This window comes from Bombus vancouverensis, chromosome 16 (assembly GCF_051014615.1).
Source record: "Bombus vancouverensis nearcticus chromosome 16, iyBomVanc1_principal, whole genome shotgun sequence".
Taxonomy (NCBI): domain Eukaryota; kingdom Metazoa; phylum Arthropoda; class Insecta; order Hymenoptera; family Apidae; genus Bombus; species Bombus vancouverensis.
In genome coordinates, this window is record NC_134926.1 from 9,610,616 (window position 1) to 9,628,163 (window position 17,548).

Below are 17,548 nucleotides of genomic sequence, written 5' to 3' on the forward strand. Positions count from 1 at the left end.
CTTTTAGAATTAAAAACACAATTCTTTTAATAATAAAAAGTAACGAACATTTCCATTATGTGACGAAGAGTATTCCATTTCTGTTTTTCCATTTCCCACGGCAGTAACTTCTTTTTTTCTTGTCTGCTGTGACGAATTTTAAAATCACAGTAATTCAGCCTTCGAATCGCCTTTCTAACGATAAGACTAGAAGCACGAAAATAATAACATTTTCAATTTCCAATAGAGAACGTTTTATTTCTCTTCTTTATACACTTGTTTACCTTCTTATAGGATCTCACGTTGAAATTATCGCGATTTATCTCTCGATCCACGATCCTGTAATTAAACAACAAATTGTTCTCGATTTCCTCGTACAGTGGAAACTCGATACGTTCGACTAAACGTCAGCATTAATGTATCATGTACGCTATTGAACTGGCAATTGAAAAACAAAGTATCGTCGCTTGTTACAGCGTAGTTATGCAAATCTCGCGTGAGCACGTTCAGTACTGACGTTTTAACGTGGACAAAAACGTGTTTCGATCGTCTGCGAGGAGAATCGAGATTCGTTCGTTAAGAGACGCTGGACACGGTTTTGTGTTGCAATAAATAATTTCTCTTTGCATCTGACATTAACGAGCGCTTGTCCGTCTGTTTAATCGTTATCCGGTGTTTCAATGATGTTCGTAGGAGGAATAATCGTTAGGAACAAGAACGAGTTGCCTTCTGATGTAACGATCTTGTTTCGACGGAACTGCGTAGTCGGAGGGAAACAGAATGAGAAAGAAGTTGGGAATTGTCTGAAGGAACATTTCGCAAGTAGACAAATAACGCTATAAAAGTATCGTGTCTCGGTAGAAGTTTGAGCAAATTTTGTGTCTCACTTTCAGGCCGATTAGAAACGAAATATAGCGCCGATTAAAAATTATTACGAAGAAATTGTTGCATGGAAGATGGTGTGTAGAGACTCGAGCTTCGGCGAAATAGCGAAAGAATCGAGTGAAATTATAAGAGACAAGAGAAACGAACAATTTTAACAGATGATCATGGAAACTATTTCTGGAAAAATAGACGATGAAAACGCGATGAAACGTGGCACACAGCATTGGTAACCAGTAGAAAGAAAGGGCTGGCATAAATTTATGCCAAGTCAGCTAGTGAATTGAAAGAGTTCCATTTAACCCTTTGTGAGATGATGAAATTACGTGACCTGTCGAATTCTTCCGATAGCGCGTCTTTGAAGACACCGGAAAGAGATTGTCACCAAGAGATTGGGTGTCAAAATTATCTCTAATTTGATTAAATTTCAAAAGAAAATCCGCCATTCGTACACATCGCAATAATTTGATACGACAATCGGAATTTCCTGGAAATCCTCCACTCAAAATCCTCTGTGTACATAAATTTCTCCTTTTCTTCGTAAAATGATAGACACAAAATATTCAAATACATATACAATGTCTCACTTCCCACTCATATCCATTTTTACAAAGTTCTAAGAAAAACTCTGAAATCATCTTGTCAAACGATAATTTCAACGTTCCTTCTCCTCCAAAAAAGCACCTTCTACTTTTATCTGCGATTACCGTAGACGACGTAGAATCATACGTTCTATGAAATGCGACACTTTCGCGAAAAGAATCCGCATAGCGTGTCGCCTATTAAAAATTAATCGACACCTTTCAATTTATCACCACGGCATGAAAATCCTGGAAATCCCGAAAATCGCTGTAGATGCATCGTTTTCAATTTCCAACAAAATCTCTTGCAAAGGGTTAGAGACTCGTAACGTCGGTCAGTTTCACTGTTGAAAACGTCGCGTTTACGATGCGCAGCTTCTCCTGACCGGATGCCAGACGAAACGACGGGCATCCTTTGCACAGAGATCAGCCATGTCTGTTTCGTAGCGAATCGGAAGTTCGCAGCAGAAGTTCCTGAGCTAGCCGACGTGGGATTATATGAGTGATGCTTGCTCGGAGAGTCGTAAAGGACGACGAAGAGATCGCGTTCTGGTGACGTAACGCGCGACACGCCGGAACATGAGCAACCTACAGGTACCGGAGCTTCGGCTTCCGGCCGGCGATGGCGGTGGTTCGACCGGGTCAAACAACAAAGGCACCGCGCCTCTGTTGCTGGTTCCCCAGACCAACGTGCCCAGAAGAAGGCATTCGTGGATATGTGGGTGAGTTTCTTTGGGAATTTTAATTTTCCAGATTTTCCATTTTCCGCTGTAGATTTGATTCGCGAGATCGATATTTGCATAATTACTTTTTGCTCGTTCCGCGGATTTATTAATCGGTTCTTGTAGATAGCGTTCGATAGTTGAGTTTATCGGTTAGATCTTTTATCGATTGATCTTCCATCGGATAACATTGTTTCATTTCGAAGTATAAAATCTGCAAATTCTGTCTTGGAACTCACGTTACGAAGACATAGAAGAAAAATATTTCTTTTGTCGATATCACCAGTCGTTTGAAAAGATTCTATGGTACATACGTCTTGGAGAAATACACGATTCGCATAAAATCATCGACAGAAAGAATACCAATGCTTTTGAATCACTGGAATCGTCAGAATCGTCGATACGAACACCTCGACCGTACATTGCCCGATTATTATGCAGATCTGCCGAGGCTGAGGCCGAGGTAAACGGTTTCCTCTGCGTCTGTCAAGGGAAATTGGATTTGCGAGACCCTAGAACGAAAAGAATTCTATAGAGACCGATCGAAGTTCCCTTAGAAATCCCTGATTTCAGTCCTGAATACATAATGCCCCGAAAATGAATGTTTATGACCAAATTATCAATTTTCTGCTTTTCATCGCTCCTACGCGAGCTTAGGAAAGTATTTCAACGCTCGCCGTAGGAAAGCTTTAGGTTAGAAAATTTGTAATTAATAGGCCGAAACAAGAGAGAAACTTGGATAGGCGAAGAGGATCGCAAGCCAACGAGCAATTCTCGAGGTTAGGATAAATCGTCGGTGACACGCGTATGGTAGTTGCAGAGCATTAAAACGTCGTTTCGAGGCAATTAAAGCGGGATTTAATCGAAACTGTGCATAGCAGGCTGCAGTGGAATTAGTTGAAATTATGCGAACTTCTGCACCACTCGAAGTTAACGATACAAGTTTCCATGTATACTATGGTCTTTTAAACGCTATAGGCATGTATAACAATCTTTTTGCACTTTGGAAAATTGTTTCTTGACTCTAGCATTTTCTCCTAACCTACGTTAATTTAATTTTCGGTCTTCGAGTTAATGTTCAAGCTGTCTAATTTTAGAGGGTGGCTTCACCCCTTAAATTTGGGTTAGCGTGATCGAAAGGAAGAACGTATATAGAGCATTTTCGGTTGTTATCGTAGCCAAAGTTTTATTCAAAGGAAAGGCAGTCGTTTCCTTTCAAGCAACGAACCAATTCCATCCTTTCGTCGCTGTAAATTCACTCTATCGCTTTGATCGCGGTTAGAGTTAAGTCATTGAATTTCCTTTTCTGTGCACCACCACTTTTCCTCCCACCGAGATTAATTAACAGCCCGATCCCTTTTCCATCAATCGCACGAACCTCATTAAAACTCCACAAGCAAATCTATTAACCCAAAAGCCATCGACTTCTACGGAAAAAAGAAGATCAAAAAGAAGACGCTTTGACTTTTCAACGGCCATCTAATTATTTGCATATTCGTATTGATAAAATAATAGGATTAAGAGAGAAAAAAGAACGGGCTGGGGAATAGTCGCGTTTTGGCGAATCCAGCTGAATTTCAGTTTCAAAATTTCATTGAACCTAGCGAAAATGTACGCATCGACTCGCCACGACCGGAAACCTTCTTTTCAGATTAATTCCAAGACGAAATACGTACAGCGGTCCGCGAAAATATTCGAAAATATGTCTCGTTATGAAAGACATTAGCTTTCGTTTTGTATAATAATAAATTACTGGTCGATAATTACGGTTAATTATCGAAGATACTTCGACCGTATCGATGGTCAATTATTACAACGATTTATCACAAAATAACGTCGAGGATCTCCGCGATGTTTGAAAAATTTGAGCAATTTTTGAAAATTCCGCAGATCCTAAGTAATTACAAGAATATTTCAATTTATGACGAGAGTCGTTCGAAAAGTAATTTGTATATTTGTATAATCTTATCGGAAGATTTTACCCGAGAAGACAATTTTCTTTTTGTCGAACTGTTGAAATGGCACTCCATTTACTGTTCGATCGTTAAAAATGAAACTCAATCTCGGAAGTGCAACACGGTTCGCAATTAACAAGGAAAGAGAACGAAGAGATTGTCGTGTTAGCTGTTTCCTCTTGACGGAAAACGGCCATCTTTTTTCCCTGCTGCAACATTCGCCAAGCTCGATAAGGCTTTTTGTCGCGTTCTACTGTCCGTCCCTTTTCTTCTCTCCTTTTCCTTGTTTCCATTGCCATTTCCTCGACAGCAGCGAGACAAGCAAATCCTCGATAAGGCGATTAGAGATTCTGGAACACAGTCTTTGGTCTCCGTTTGCTGGGCAAAAAGAAAAATAGCGAGAACCACGCTACTTAGCTTCCAGAAGAATGCTATCACCAGTAAGACGATCGTCATTATAAATCTCTAATGCGAATGCTGGTTATCATCTCGCTCGATGTTGCAAGCTGATTACAGTTGCCATTCCCAAATACGAATTTCTAAAAAAAAAAAAAAAAAAAAAAACAGTGTTCGTTATCAGTTTTTTTAACGTTTATTTTTTTAACGCGGGCTAACGAAAATCCTGGGTAGACAGACGTGGATAAATCGTGGATGATCATAGTCCACCTAAAAATCAATGAAAACGTTCATGGAACGCTGGAGTTAAATTTTGAAAAATTGTCATTTGATGGTAACATTTCTTTCGGAGGGTGGACAAACGAAAATTGTGGGTGGACAAATGTAGACAAATCATGGACTATCGTGGACCATCGTGGTCCACATGGAAACTAACGCGAGAGTCCATGATGCGCTGATGTTAAATATTTTTAAATGTCCATTTCGAGATAACATTTTTTCGAAGGCTGAATAAATGAAAATTCTGGACAAATCGTCGACATTCGTAAAATAACGTAAAAATAAAAATCAATGAAAATGTTCATGGGGCGCCGGCTTCAGATTTATTAAAATTTCCATTCGGTGATGACTTTTCTTTGAAGGGTGGACGAATGAAAATTCCGGATGGACAAATCGTGGGCAAAAAAATTAAATTAATTAAAATTCTATGAAGAAGGTAACGAAGCATCGATTTCGCTTTATAGTTGTTCATTTGTTATTCCGATTTTCATAATCATGAACAAATTTTTAAAGCTTCTGATAATTTCAGATCAAACCGTAGATTCGTCGACCCCCACATTAGCAAATTTCACACATTTTCGATAATTAATCATTTTAGATCAAATGATAAATTCATCAGTTTCTGTATCTCGCAAATTTCACGAACGTTCGATAATTTCGAATCCAATCACAAAATCATTAATTTCTACAGTTCTCCTAGCAGACTGCACAAATTTTCAATAAATTCAAATCCAATCATAAATCCGTTAATTCCAGCATCGCGGAAAATCCTATAAAATCCTATAAATGTTTAATAATTTTACTTCAGATCACAAACGCACAAAAAAAAAAAAGAAAAATAAAGAAAAGAATGTAAAAAATCGGTAACAATAACCTTCCTCCTCGGCGCTAAATTGATTTCGCCGATAAAGAACGCGCGAGTATAATCCAGCCTGATATTAGCCAAATATTAATTCTCCGCTCGTCTGACGAATCAGTGTAGATCCATGGAAGGATCGAGGAAAGACGAGGCAGGTCTCAGACGCGTGAACAGAATTCTAAAAGGGATAGAGCGCGCGTGACGCCTTTGAGGCATGCGTCGCTGTATTTCTGCAAACAAATCCCCATTAATATACGGCACACGCGTCTACGCGGTCCTCTCGAAGCCCACAAACTTTGCCAAACAGTCGCCACAGACGATTTTAAGAAGCCAAACCGAGTAGAAAGAGCATAGTTTATGCTCGTAGGTGGCCTTTGATCCTGTTATACCAGGATGTTTGTTGGATCACGATTATCCTGACCATGGTAATGATAATATCATAAGCGTGTGGCACGTGTTTGCGATGCGGATAGGATGTTTATTACGAGTTTGGTTTGACGACGTTTCCAATGGCGATGATGGTTATAATTGAAATTAATAAAATAATTATTCTTCATAGTGAGCAGCGATGACGATATCTCTGATTCGAGTTTTCATTTGTCGCGTGGTAGAGAGGCTTTGTATGTTCTATCGATTTGAAGTTTCTGAATGGAAAGATAATAATTGAGATTTTGAAAGCTCGATGTTGCTTAATATTAGCAGAGAATTAATAACCGACCTTGTTATAAGCACATTTCATTATAAACATACAAGGTACGTAAATAACAAGCATAATGTATTATGTATTACGAAGGAGTCGGTGTATCGTTGAAGGAAAAAAAGTCGTTGGATATACAACACGATATTTATTAAGGTAAGAACGAAAATTATATCATATATTGTACGTAATTCAATTTATTTGTTTGTTTCGTTTTGCGAGTGTTGCGAGTGTGGGTCACGAAGAAATAAAATAGCCGAGGATTATATATTCAGGAACTAATTAGACGCTGTCGGGATAATAAATCTAAAGCAAAGAAGATGCTATTTAACGTTTCAGAAATTATTCTAAAAGGTGGTCAAATTTGACTAAATTACGTTATTTATAAAATTTCAGAGTTATATTACCAAACATTGAAATTCTACAAAATTGAAAAATATCAATTCAATTTATTAAACTAAAATATTTATTTAAAAAAAATGCTTATCCGAGTTCCCGTCCAAGCGAAGAAAGTTAAAATATTATTAAACAAATAGCTCGATCACGTCTACGCTTACAAAAAGCATAATTAGTTTTCCAGAGTTTGCCACGTTGCCATTTACTGACATCACAGGCTTATTAAGTTGAAGTAAAATTAATTTTCTCGTCCGATCCGCGGATAGAATCGTCTCGTTCTACTTCCGGTTGGAAACGCGGTCCAAGGGATCGTTCTACTTTCCGGACAAATTAATTAACAATTTTAAACTGTGTTAAATTTGACCTGTGTTAAAGTACACGGACGTCTTGCTAGGAACAAACATCGAAGTTTGCTCGTTGCACGCCACTGAACTTCCGTTCAAGTTTATGACTTCTCAGTGCGTTCACTTTTTCCTCTCCTCCCATTCCTCTTGGAAAAACAAGCCGTAACAACCTTCCATTAACTTCTGATCGAGCTAGTTAGTTTCTTATATAAACGTAAAGTATCCACGTGTGTGAACTTATCAATTTTTTTGCGTTTCTTTGTTTCTGCAAGGAAAATAGAAGAAGCGGAGAATTTCCAAGGAAATTGGAAATTCTTGTTTAATTTCTTATTTTCTATATTCATGGAATAATTATCCTCGGCTTTATCTCGAACATCAATCAGGAATCTGTAGTTTTTTTTTTAGGTTTGTTGAACAGTTTGTCCGAGTTTTGTCCATTTAAGGCTATTAGACGTTCTTATAATTTTTAGATATTTTTTAAACTTATTAGATAATTGTTGTCGGCTTTGCAAATTGTCAGAGAATTTTTCATAAATACGCTTTCTCTCGCAATTTTCGTTCTTCTAAAGCCGCCATGCAATTTGGTTCTCGTTACTATTTGTCAATGCTTATATTTAATTTATGGAGCAATTATCTCGTTCTTTATTTTAAGCTTGCTGTTTTCTTCCTCCTTCTTCTTCGCTTTTGCATCTCTTTACATACCTTCTTCGAACTATTTTATTTATAAAAGGCACGAAATACACAGCGGATACAAAGATTCAATCGAATGATAAAAATATTCAATCAAAGCAAACCAAAGACTGTGCATATAGAAGCAAAGAGAACGAGAGAATCTTTCTCATCTTCTTTTGTTAAAGTTGTTGAAACATTTTCCTGAGTTTTGTTCTTCTTTTTCATGTTGTTACGCTATTCGAGTTATTTTCTTCTTTCTCCTAATCAAACAGGTAATTTAATTAGTTACCGAAGCAGGTGCAACGGTGTAAATATTATAGTTGGAGGGATATCATTGTCGACTATAAACCGGTAGCTGAAATAGTTCTTGAAATCGCCATAGTGGCACGGTAAAGTCTGACCGAGGTTAAATCCTCGTTAGCACGCGCCAACGAGGCAATTAATTTCGACTGATCGCGCGTTTGATTCATCGATAGTAATGGAATTGCCTGCAAATCTGTCGGGTTCCATCAAAATCCGTATAGAGTTTAATGGATGTCGTTCGATACCTATAGGTTGAAACAAAAGCGATTATTAACGCGAACTTACGCTCTGTTGGATAATAAAGAAGTTTTTGCCTATTATCTTCGATCTGCGCGATTACTACGCCGTCGTTTTATTCCTGATCGATGTTGAAGATATACTTCGCTAATTAATCGAGATTATACCACTCTGTGTGTGTGTGCGTGTGTGTGTGTGATAAGTATGTATAAAGATCTGTGTATTGTATGTAACCGATGTGTTATCATTAAATCGCAAATTCTCAGTTAAATATGACACAAAATACTAAATTTCTTAAACGTTCGGATTTTTTAATTTTCGAATTCCTTATGAAAATAAGGGCGATAATAAATATTGCCTTTGGATTTGAATTTTAAACTTAGATATTTGAAGCTTAGATCGGCATTAAGCGACCAAATCTTAATTGTAAATGTCTCAATAAATGTCTCGAGACGTTTCTTATTTTTTTATTTAATATTCGTTGTTTTCATTTCAGTAGAAAGGATAATACTCTAGCAATATTTATGGAAATATTTTCATTGAAAATTCTATGGTTACTCTGTGTTTGTTGTAAGTTGTGTGCGTTGTAAGTGCGTTGTAAGTGTTAAAAGGGTTAGTTAGGCGAGCACGGTGAGAAATGTGAAAGGACGTCGTTGAAGTTCTTTTTCTGGAAAGTTTCCTCGATATTGGAACTATCGATTTTCATAATTCTTCTTTTTCTCTTCTCGAGTATACCTACTCCGTGAATATTGCTTATGTTAGTACAACATAATCTGTTCTATAAACGCGTTGTTTGATAATAACTACACGGCAACATAAAAATCAGATAAATATAGTGCAGGTTATAGAAGATCTTCCGGCAAATTATTAAATCACTGTACGCGGCCGATACGACGAAGAATATTTAATTAATCCTTTAAATAAAGATCAAAGAAACAGATCTTTCAAACTAAAATCAGAAACATCGTTTGACGATGTCCAACAAAAAAAAAAGACTGTCTGGAAAGGATCACTTTGTAACAAGAAATACGACATAATCGGTTTAACCGTCAAAGAACGTATTTATATTGAAACGTTGGATACAAAATGGACCAGAAATGGAAAATTCAATTTTCTTATTGAAAAACCAATTTAAAGTCTTAATACAAAAAAAAAAAAAAATGCTAGAAGCGATCTAAAGAATAAGCAAACCTAGTAAAAACCGTCACTGTTTAACGTAAGAGAACTTTCGCAAAAATTTCCAGGCGTTTGTTGTTGGACTATCAAACCGATTAGACGTATCGTCGCTCTCGAGTATCTCTCTGCGTACTGTACACTTATCGCTGTGCTGTGTATGCGGTGTGCGAAACGAAAGGTTCGTAAACCAGGTTCGTAGACTAGGATCGTAGACTAGAATCGTGAACCAGATTCGTGGACCAGATTCGTAGACCAGATTCATGGACCAGATTCGTGGACCAGATTCGTAGACCAATTTCGTAGGCCAGATTCGTAGACCACGTTCGTAGACCAAAAGCTATGCACGTACGCGCGTTTCTCAGTGCTGCATCTGGACGAAGATCCGGGACAAAAAGATTTCGTAGATCAGGTTCGTAGATCAGGTTCGTAGAGCAGGTTCGTAGAGCAGGTTCGTAGATCAGGTTCGTAGACCAGGTTCGTAGATGACGTGCACAGGACACGTTCGCGTGTTTCACAACGCAGCCCTGGCTCGGTTGAAATATCTTAGATATTTATTTCTTTGACTAACCCCACACTGTGACGTTTAAATAAATAGCATCGATTCTGGACGCAATCTTTCCACTTTTTCACAAATATTATGCAGAAATCGTTCATCCTCCTTTGTATTTCGTCAGACACTGTGCTGACGTTTACACGTGACATAGAACAGAGTTCTTGTGCAACTTTTCGACTTTTCTTGCAACAAGCGTGGTCGCAGATTCACTCTTCAATGGATTTTATCAAAAAGATAAAAAGCATCCAGTGCAGCAATATCTTTCTGACACTGAAAAGCCAAAATTACAGAATGGCTTGAACCGCTTCTTTTCTACATTGCTCCTTGAAGAAAGCAAGGAATCTTCAAATTGGAAATTAAAATTATACACATCAAATTTCTCGTATTTCGAACGTGACAAACACTTCTTAACAAGAATTAACAAACAAGAATGTACAGCGAATGAGCGAGCTAATTTTCAAGCGATCAGATTTCGATGTACAAACGATTATTACTAATTCTCTGACGATTTTCGATTTGAAATTACTTACACACTGGCGATATCATCGAATATTATAAAATCAAAGTCCAGCAACAATTATTTTGATTTTTGTCCAATGTACATCGCACTATACGACGTCGCGATTAAATACGTAAAATGCACCGGCCACAAAGAAGTCATCGTCGCTGAAGCACCCCTGATGGTTCATATATGTATAGAAAATAAAGAAAGATGAAAAAAATAGCTGCTGCACGAGCAGCAACCCTTGAAGGGGACCTTTGAGCGGATGCCACGTGGAGAAGGAAACGAGTGCCTCCCTCGGTCACGTTCCAGCCAGCTGGCTGCAACGAAATTGAATTTCCGATCCCTATTGCCTGTTAAAGATCTGTATCGATCATCATCGATCATCCTCGCTCACGCTTCGCTTGTTAAAATTTGTATTCCCTGTTTCTTTATCAATCTTGCGAAGTTTACGTGATTTATAACATAGATTTGTCATTATCGAGGCTTTCAGGTAGTTTGAGGGGGTTTCAAAAGCAAACTCAACGTTTTTATTGGTTTTAATCGTGAGAAAACGTCTTGTATGTAGGCAGGTTTAAGAATTGAAGAATTTTGTAGATTTTTATAATGTTAGCAACTTAGAAGGTGTCGTGAATTTTAATAATTTTAACAACTCGGACCGTGTGATGATTTCTTGAATTTTGTGAGATTTTTTATCATTATAAAGCTTTTTGAATCATTTTCTGCATTGTATATCCATACAAGTCGCAATTTTATCTTTTATTTCAGTGAATTTTGACCAATTTGGTTTTGCAGTATATGTTTTGAAGTAGAACATTTAGAAGGTTTTTTCAATTTGATACAATTTTTGATATAAGCGTATTTTGATGTTTCTAAATATTCAGTATATATATATGTACGTAGTTTTTAATGTTTTTCCTTTCCGCTTTAGATTTCCACTTTAGATTTGGAGATTAAAAATTTTCTTTGCCTTTCATTAGGCTATACTTTGAAATATATTTGCTTCGATAAAATGCCTCTGCAAGAATTTCGAAATATTCCGTAGAACAAAGAAGTGAAATTTACACAGAACCAGATTCATAGCATGAAACTTCTCTTTACCAAACTGCTTTAAAACTTCCCTCTCCTGAATTTCTGTTTCACTGTTTCTTTTTCGAACAACGTCATGCAACCACACCATTGGTTTTTTTTCTTTTTTTGTTATTTTATATATTACTCGTGGTGTGATAAATTTTCTAATCCACAGAGGATAGTTTGTAAAATGAAATATCTTTGGAGTTTTCTTCTTTATTATCCTTCCCGTCTTTCTTACCTTTCGTCTTATAACGAAAAATCTCTTAATTTTCTCAGATTTATCTTCGATCAATACCATTTTGGAAATTTCGCGTCATTTTTATATCTTTCGATGAACTTTTCACCAAATATATCTTTAGTACAGAATATCGCGGCCACTTTTATCTTTCTCTTTTATATTTCGTACGTTATTGAATCTTTTTATTAACTTTCTTAATTTTACAAAATACATATAGCACGATGTGGTACTATGTCTGTAGTAGTAGTGTAGTATTATTGGAGCGTTTAAAATTATTTTCGTTCTCGTTAGACGTACCTTTGAAAACGAGCAATTACATTCTTTTTGATTGACGGGATTAATTACCGTTCTCTTTTTACCAGACGATTAACCTATATCGTATTTCATGATGCTGAGCTTTCATTTCCATTTCTATTATGTTTCCCTCTGCAGCATCAGCTTTCCATTGCTTACTCTATATAAATATTTCGTTGTTAAAGCGTTACTCGATATTCCCCTTTGGTTTGCATTTTTTACGAATGAGCTCGTGGATTCACGTGATATTGTCCTGACAAATCAGAAACACTTGCTTGGAAATTATCATTTTATGGAACATTACGGTTCAAATATTAAGTCTGAAATATTATTGCATAAATAAATTGACATATGGGGGGGGGACGACAGGAAAATCTGTAAAGAGATTTCAGAGACGTGATGTTTATGCGATAAATGTCAGTCAATTAAAATTGTTTACCCTCGTTCGCGAAGCTCGAAGAAAATGTAATTTAAATATTAATTTTAGAAGGCAAAGAAAATCGGCTGAAAAAATTTGCCACCGAAAGCAAACAGAAGCAAAAAGTTTGCCGAAGAAATATTAGGGAAATTACCAAGGAAAATTAATCTCCGCGTTCTTTAGCTTAAAAATTGTAAAAAAAATTGAATTATAGTCTTCGAAGAAAAATTAGAAAACCGCATTAAATCCCAATTTTTTAATTTTGAGATCATAAAATCTGATTAAAGCGAAAACGAAATTTGTAAAGTTTTAATGATTTCGAATCACGATTAATCGTGTCTAATTATACGCTATAAAATCTGCCATAAAGTTTAGCTGTAAAGTCTGCCTTATTTACGATTGTATGGAAAAGCTTGCCAGGAGAAAGTTGATCTATTTCAAGAGGCACATACAACGCTGCAAAAAACTTTTTCTCAATGCTATTTTTTCACTTCTACATTATCGCTTATATATATAATATAACATATAATATAATACAATGTAATGTAATATATATTGTATATTTTTAAATGGAATAACCTATATATCTTTATTCTTCAATTTTTTGTTTCTTTTTTCCATACAGAAGAGTAAAGGTACTTGTGTCTGAAAATGTTGTTTTAAAAAGAAATTTCGACATTTATTTTGCTAAACTTGGCGTATGGAAAACAATGATAGTCGCAAAGCGATACTCTTCTCTTTACTTAAAATATACAAATATTAACGGTACTAACAATAACTAATTATTTCATATTCTGAAATGAAACAAGACTGAAGATACACCAGATTGTCTCCTTCCAAAGTTCGGAGAGAACTCAATTTTCTCTCGAGATCGTGTCTCTATAATTATATACGATATAATTACATGTCGGGTTAATGTTGGAATTTTGGGCGTTTGACGAGTCTTCGCTCGAATTTCGACAATGGTCGAGATGTCGATGACAATGAATCTAGGTTCGATAACGAATCCACGGTCAATGGGATGACGAATGCGATGTGATACACGTATGACTCAACGTACAAGTAAAAATTATCTGAATGAACTGCTCTGAACAGACTCTCCCCCAGTCCTAGTGGAACTGCCCCTATATAGTCCTCTCCCCACCTCTCGGCTCAATCTTTATTTTTAAGGAGAGCTATGTAATTATTTCATACCTCTGTTAAGTACACGTCCCTCCCGTGACCGTGGCTACGTTTAGTGACTCGTTATTTTTTTTAGTTTTATTACTTAAGTGTAGCTATAGTAAAAGCCTGGACTAGGGTATTAGGGTTTTCCCAATATTCCAAAAGGGAAGCCCCGACGTCTTTTCATCTGCGACATATATATATATATAAACGTATACATAAATGTCAGTCTTAGTACATTTTCATTCAACATAGGACATAATCGAAGGTTTATTGGAAATATCGAAGAAGCAACGCGTGAAACGCGTTTGAGTCTAAAATTATTCACAGTGCTGTATAATAACAATCAACACGAATTAATAAGCGAACAGCGCCTGATTCTATCGAGGATCTTGATGTCTGTCACTCTATGGTTCGCGTGCCATCGAGATACGATCGAGAGTGTCGAAGGATGGGATAGAATGGAAGTCGAGAGAGTTTTAGAACGGTCCTCGAACCAGGGTAAATAGGAGGATATACACTTGCCCTCAATCCTTCCTCTTAAACTCAGACGGAGGATCCGTTTCAACCTGTTTATCTGTGTATCTCCGACCGTGGCTTCGCGTACGGCCACGTCTCCAGAAACTCGAGAAATTCCGGTTCAACTGTCGTTTATTATCTCGTCGTTTCGCTGGCTGTGTTCCTTTCGCGGTTACCTCGATGATGAGATCTTTTATTCTCTTGTAACGACAGCGTCTAATTGTCCTGTTACTTCTCTGTTCCCATACAATTGTCACGTTATACGACAGAAATTAACATTTATTTTCTTCCCGTGGTTTCTTGGTCTGCTACGTGCTTTGCTGTTTCTTGCCAAGTAGCTACGACTTTTCATAGGATCTGTTACGTCCGGTGACTCTGTACGGTCCAGGCGTCCACTAGCTGTGCACATAGAATTAAGCGGCTCGCAATAATCCTAAACATAAAACGAGGTTTCTTGATTTTACCGTTAAGGCCGGTAAGTGGCATAAAACATCTTCGATTCAAGAGGCTCCTTGTGGTTATTGCTTCATCAGGTAAAAATTGGGGAAACGTGGGTTTTCCCATGTTTAGACTTGCGTACAGTCAACGTCTCTTTACCGGCTTTTCACCCTTCACTCATTCACCTACTTCTCTTGTATCTTACGCAACAGCGTAACTATCTTCTCTACAAAGTTGTTGGAAATATATATTATAACCTGTTAACCTCGGTGTTATATTAATTAAACCGCCTCTATTATCCTAACCGAAATAGGGGATCGAGCTGTTCGTGGCGTCGATTATTCTAATCGTAACGGGAATTTACGACTCTCGTTGACGCGCTTCCTTGCGATCTCGTCTCTCCGCGACTGGTCGGATAAACAGGATCCTCGATGGAATTTGGAGAAATCGTAGAACTTTAACTAAGGCGAAGGAATGGTGGAATCTTTAAGTACCTTTGCGAGAAGAAACATCTGAACGATTTGGCGTAATGTCGTAAAACATACTCAAAATTGCGACACAGGATGCAGCGTAACATCCTAAAACGGAATTCCGAATTTCAGTGAATCGAGCACGAATGTGGGATTTTTTAATGATCTTTTATGAACAGGACTCAGGAATTTGTGGGTGTTGAAACGAAAATGTTGGAATTACGCGAGATTGTTAAACGACGATAGAATTTCAGAAGATTCGTGGAATTTTCGCTCGTCATTGCTGCAGCGCGGCCATTTGTTAGAATCGTTGTATAATTCTGAGAAATCGTTAGCGTTGGTGTGAAATTGTGCGAATTGTACGAGATTCTTGAAAAGTTGGAGCAGAATGTCACATGCTTTCCACGATACTTCGAATCGAACATGCGACAAAAATTATGCAAGATCGTGCAGGAGACTCTGATATTGCGCGAAATTACGCCGAGTCACCAAAAAGATCCCAAAAGATTCCAAAGAAAAGTTTCCACCTTTGAAACCGTGAAAGTAAGACTGGAAATTCCAAATAGCTGAAAGACGTGGCGTCTTCGCGAGAAGACCCGATGAAACGTTGCAGAAGCTCTAGAATCGAGCGTCTATAAGACGAGATGATGAAATCCGGCGAATATCGATTTCACCATGGTCTATCTGTCATCTTTGCGTTTATTCTACACCTTCCGGTGACACTCGTTGGAAATGAGAACTGCGAGAATCAGAATCGTTTATGGCCATTTCACTGCGGTCCCAGAGTCGTTCGTTCTTTTCAAAAGACTTCCTCGGAAAAATAATATATAGTTGTGCAAGTTGGTGGAAATGGAAACTTGTTGGCTGTAGGGTATACGTTACGTTGGTACCGAGGAAGGAAATGATTTTTATTTTTCACTTTAGTTTCGTGGCAAGTTGAAAGGTCTTTGCGAGATGCCACCAACAAGTGCAAATCTTTGTAAATAAAAAAAAAACAAATAGTATTCCTTTGTCCATGTTTGTCCAACAAAAATTTTCGTTTGTTCATCCTACAAAAGAGAAAAAGAAGCTACGAATCATGGTCGTTCCATTTTCTGTATCTTTCAACTGTTTTTCACGTGTAGAAATCCTGCAGAGGATTTTGTACGCGAACGCAATATCATTTTTAAGGAAACGTAATATTTAGAGGGAATTAGCCTTATAGTTAAAGAGGTAAATTCAGCATTGTGAAAATTAAATACAATTTTTTTAAGTACCATTACGTAGGCATTAGCTGCTCGTAAATGGCCTGCGCCGTGCCGGGAATTGGTACCAATTTTATTTTTTGATACGTACGAGAAGGCACGGTTTTTAGCGAGTAGGCCAATTACATTTAGGCCAGTCTCGCATAATTCAGCAGCTGGACATTCGTAATAACATATTTCCTTCTCGTGAAAAAAAGGTACTAGCTCTACTATTAATATGTGGAAGATTATAAAACACAAAGAGTTTTGGTAAACGTGTTTGCACTGCGTTGGATGGGTGTGGGCTCCAAAATTAAAAATGTTAATTTTAGGTTCTTTATGCATATAAATTGCACATTATTTTGTACGAGAATATTTCTGCGCACTGATTCGCTGAAATATTCTGTAATTCGATATAGAATATTAGAAAATATATTGGCAAATGAAGATTCTAAATAATTGATACACGTAAAGGAATAATTTATGAAATTAAACATAGCGAAAATTTGATATTTAGCATTTGGTAGGGATATGCTAATTTAACAGTTTTATATAGAATGTAGAAATGGAAAGAAATGTTTAATATACCTTGATCCTGATTTAATGATCTTGATTAAAATTAAAATTAAAAGTCGACCTTCTTATAGCATACTAAAGAGGCGAATTATGACACCAATTCTCATATGAATTTTTCTTTTTGTTGCAGGTGAGTCCTTTTGTACGCTTTCTATTATAGTCGCCTCGCAATGTGAGTAAAGTGCTACAATTCACACTCTTCGTTTTTAATATCTCACCGCTTTTAAGCTCGCCGACGTTCAAACGAATTTACAAAGAGCATAAAGCTCTTCCTTTCCCTGGCAACCGGAAAATTGCTCCGCTTACCACGTTAATTTTCGCCTGCCCAATACCACAAACTTGTGTTTCCTTTTCATATGCGAAGAAAAGGGAACGTCGAAGAAATTCAATTACGCGCGATATGTGTGGCATTAATATGTTTGGGATTAGGAGAAAATATTGCACGTATATGAAACGTGACGTACGCGACACCTTATATAAACGTGATTTTCCATAGAAATATTTAAAAACCCATTCTATCAAAATCTTCAAATTGTTGGACATTTTTTACATATTTTTTCATATAGTTGTAAATTAATGGATATTCGCGGATCCTGACTAA

General features: G+C 37.0%; 1 protein-coding gene across 8 annotated transcripts in view; it reads left to right on the forward strand.

The window, feature by feature from the left end:
- Window positions 1-17,548, forward strand: part of dnc (phosphodiesterase dunce) — a 396,997-nt gene that overhangs the window by 166,875 nt on the left and 212,574 nt on the right. For 4 of the 8 annotated variants that reach the window (XM_076625392.1, XM_076625390.1, XM_076625391.1 and 1 more), the window contains one exon: window positions 1,818-2,164. The exons of 3 other annotated variants lie outside the window; for them this stretch is intronic. In XM_076625392.1, coding sequence (XP_076481507.1) covers window positions 2,022-2,164 — 143 coding nt within the window. In that variant the 5' untranslated portion in view covers window positions 1,818-2,021. Of the gene's footprint in view, window positions 1-906; window positions 1,091-1,817; window positions 2,165-17,548 lie in introns of those variants that run through there. One more of the 8 variants, XM_076625393.1, reaches the window with a different exon arrangement.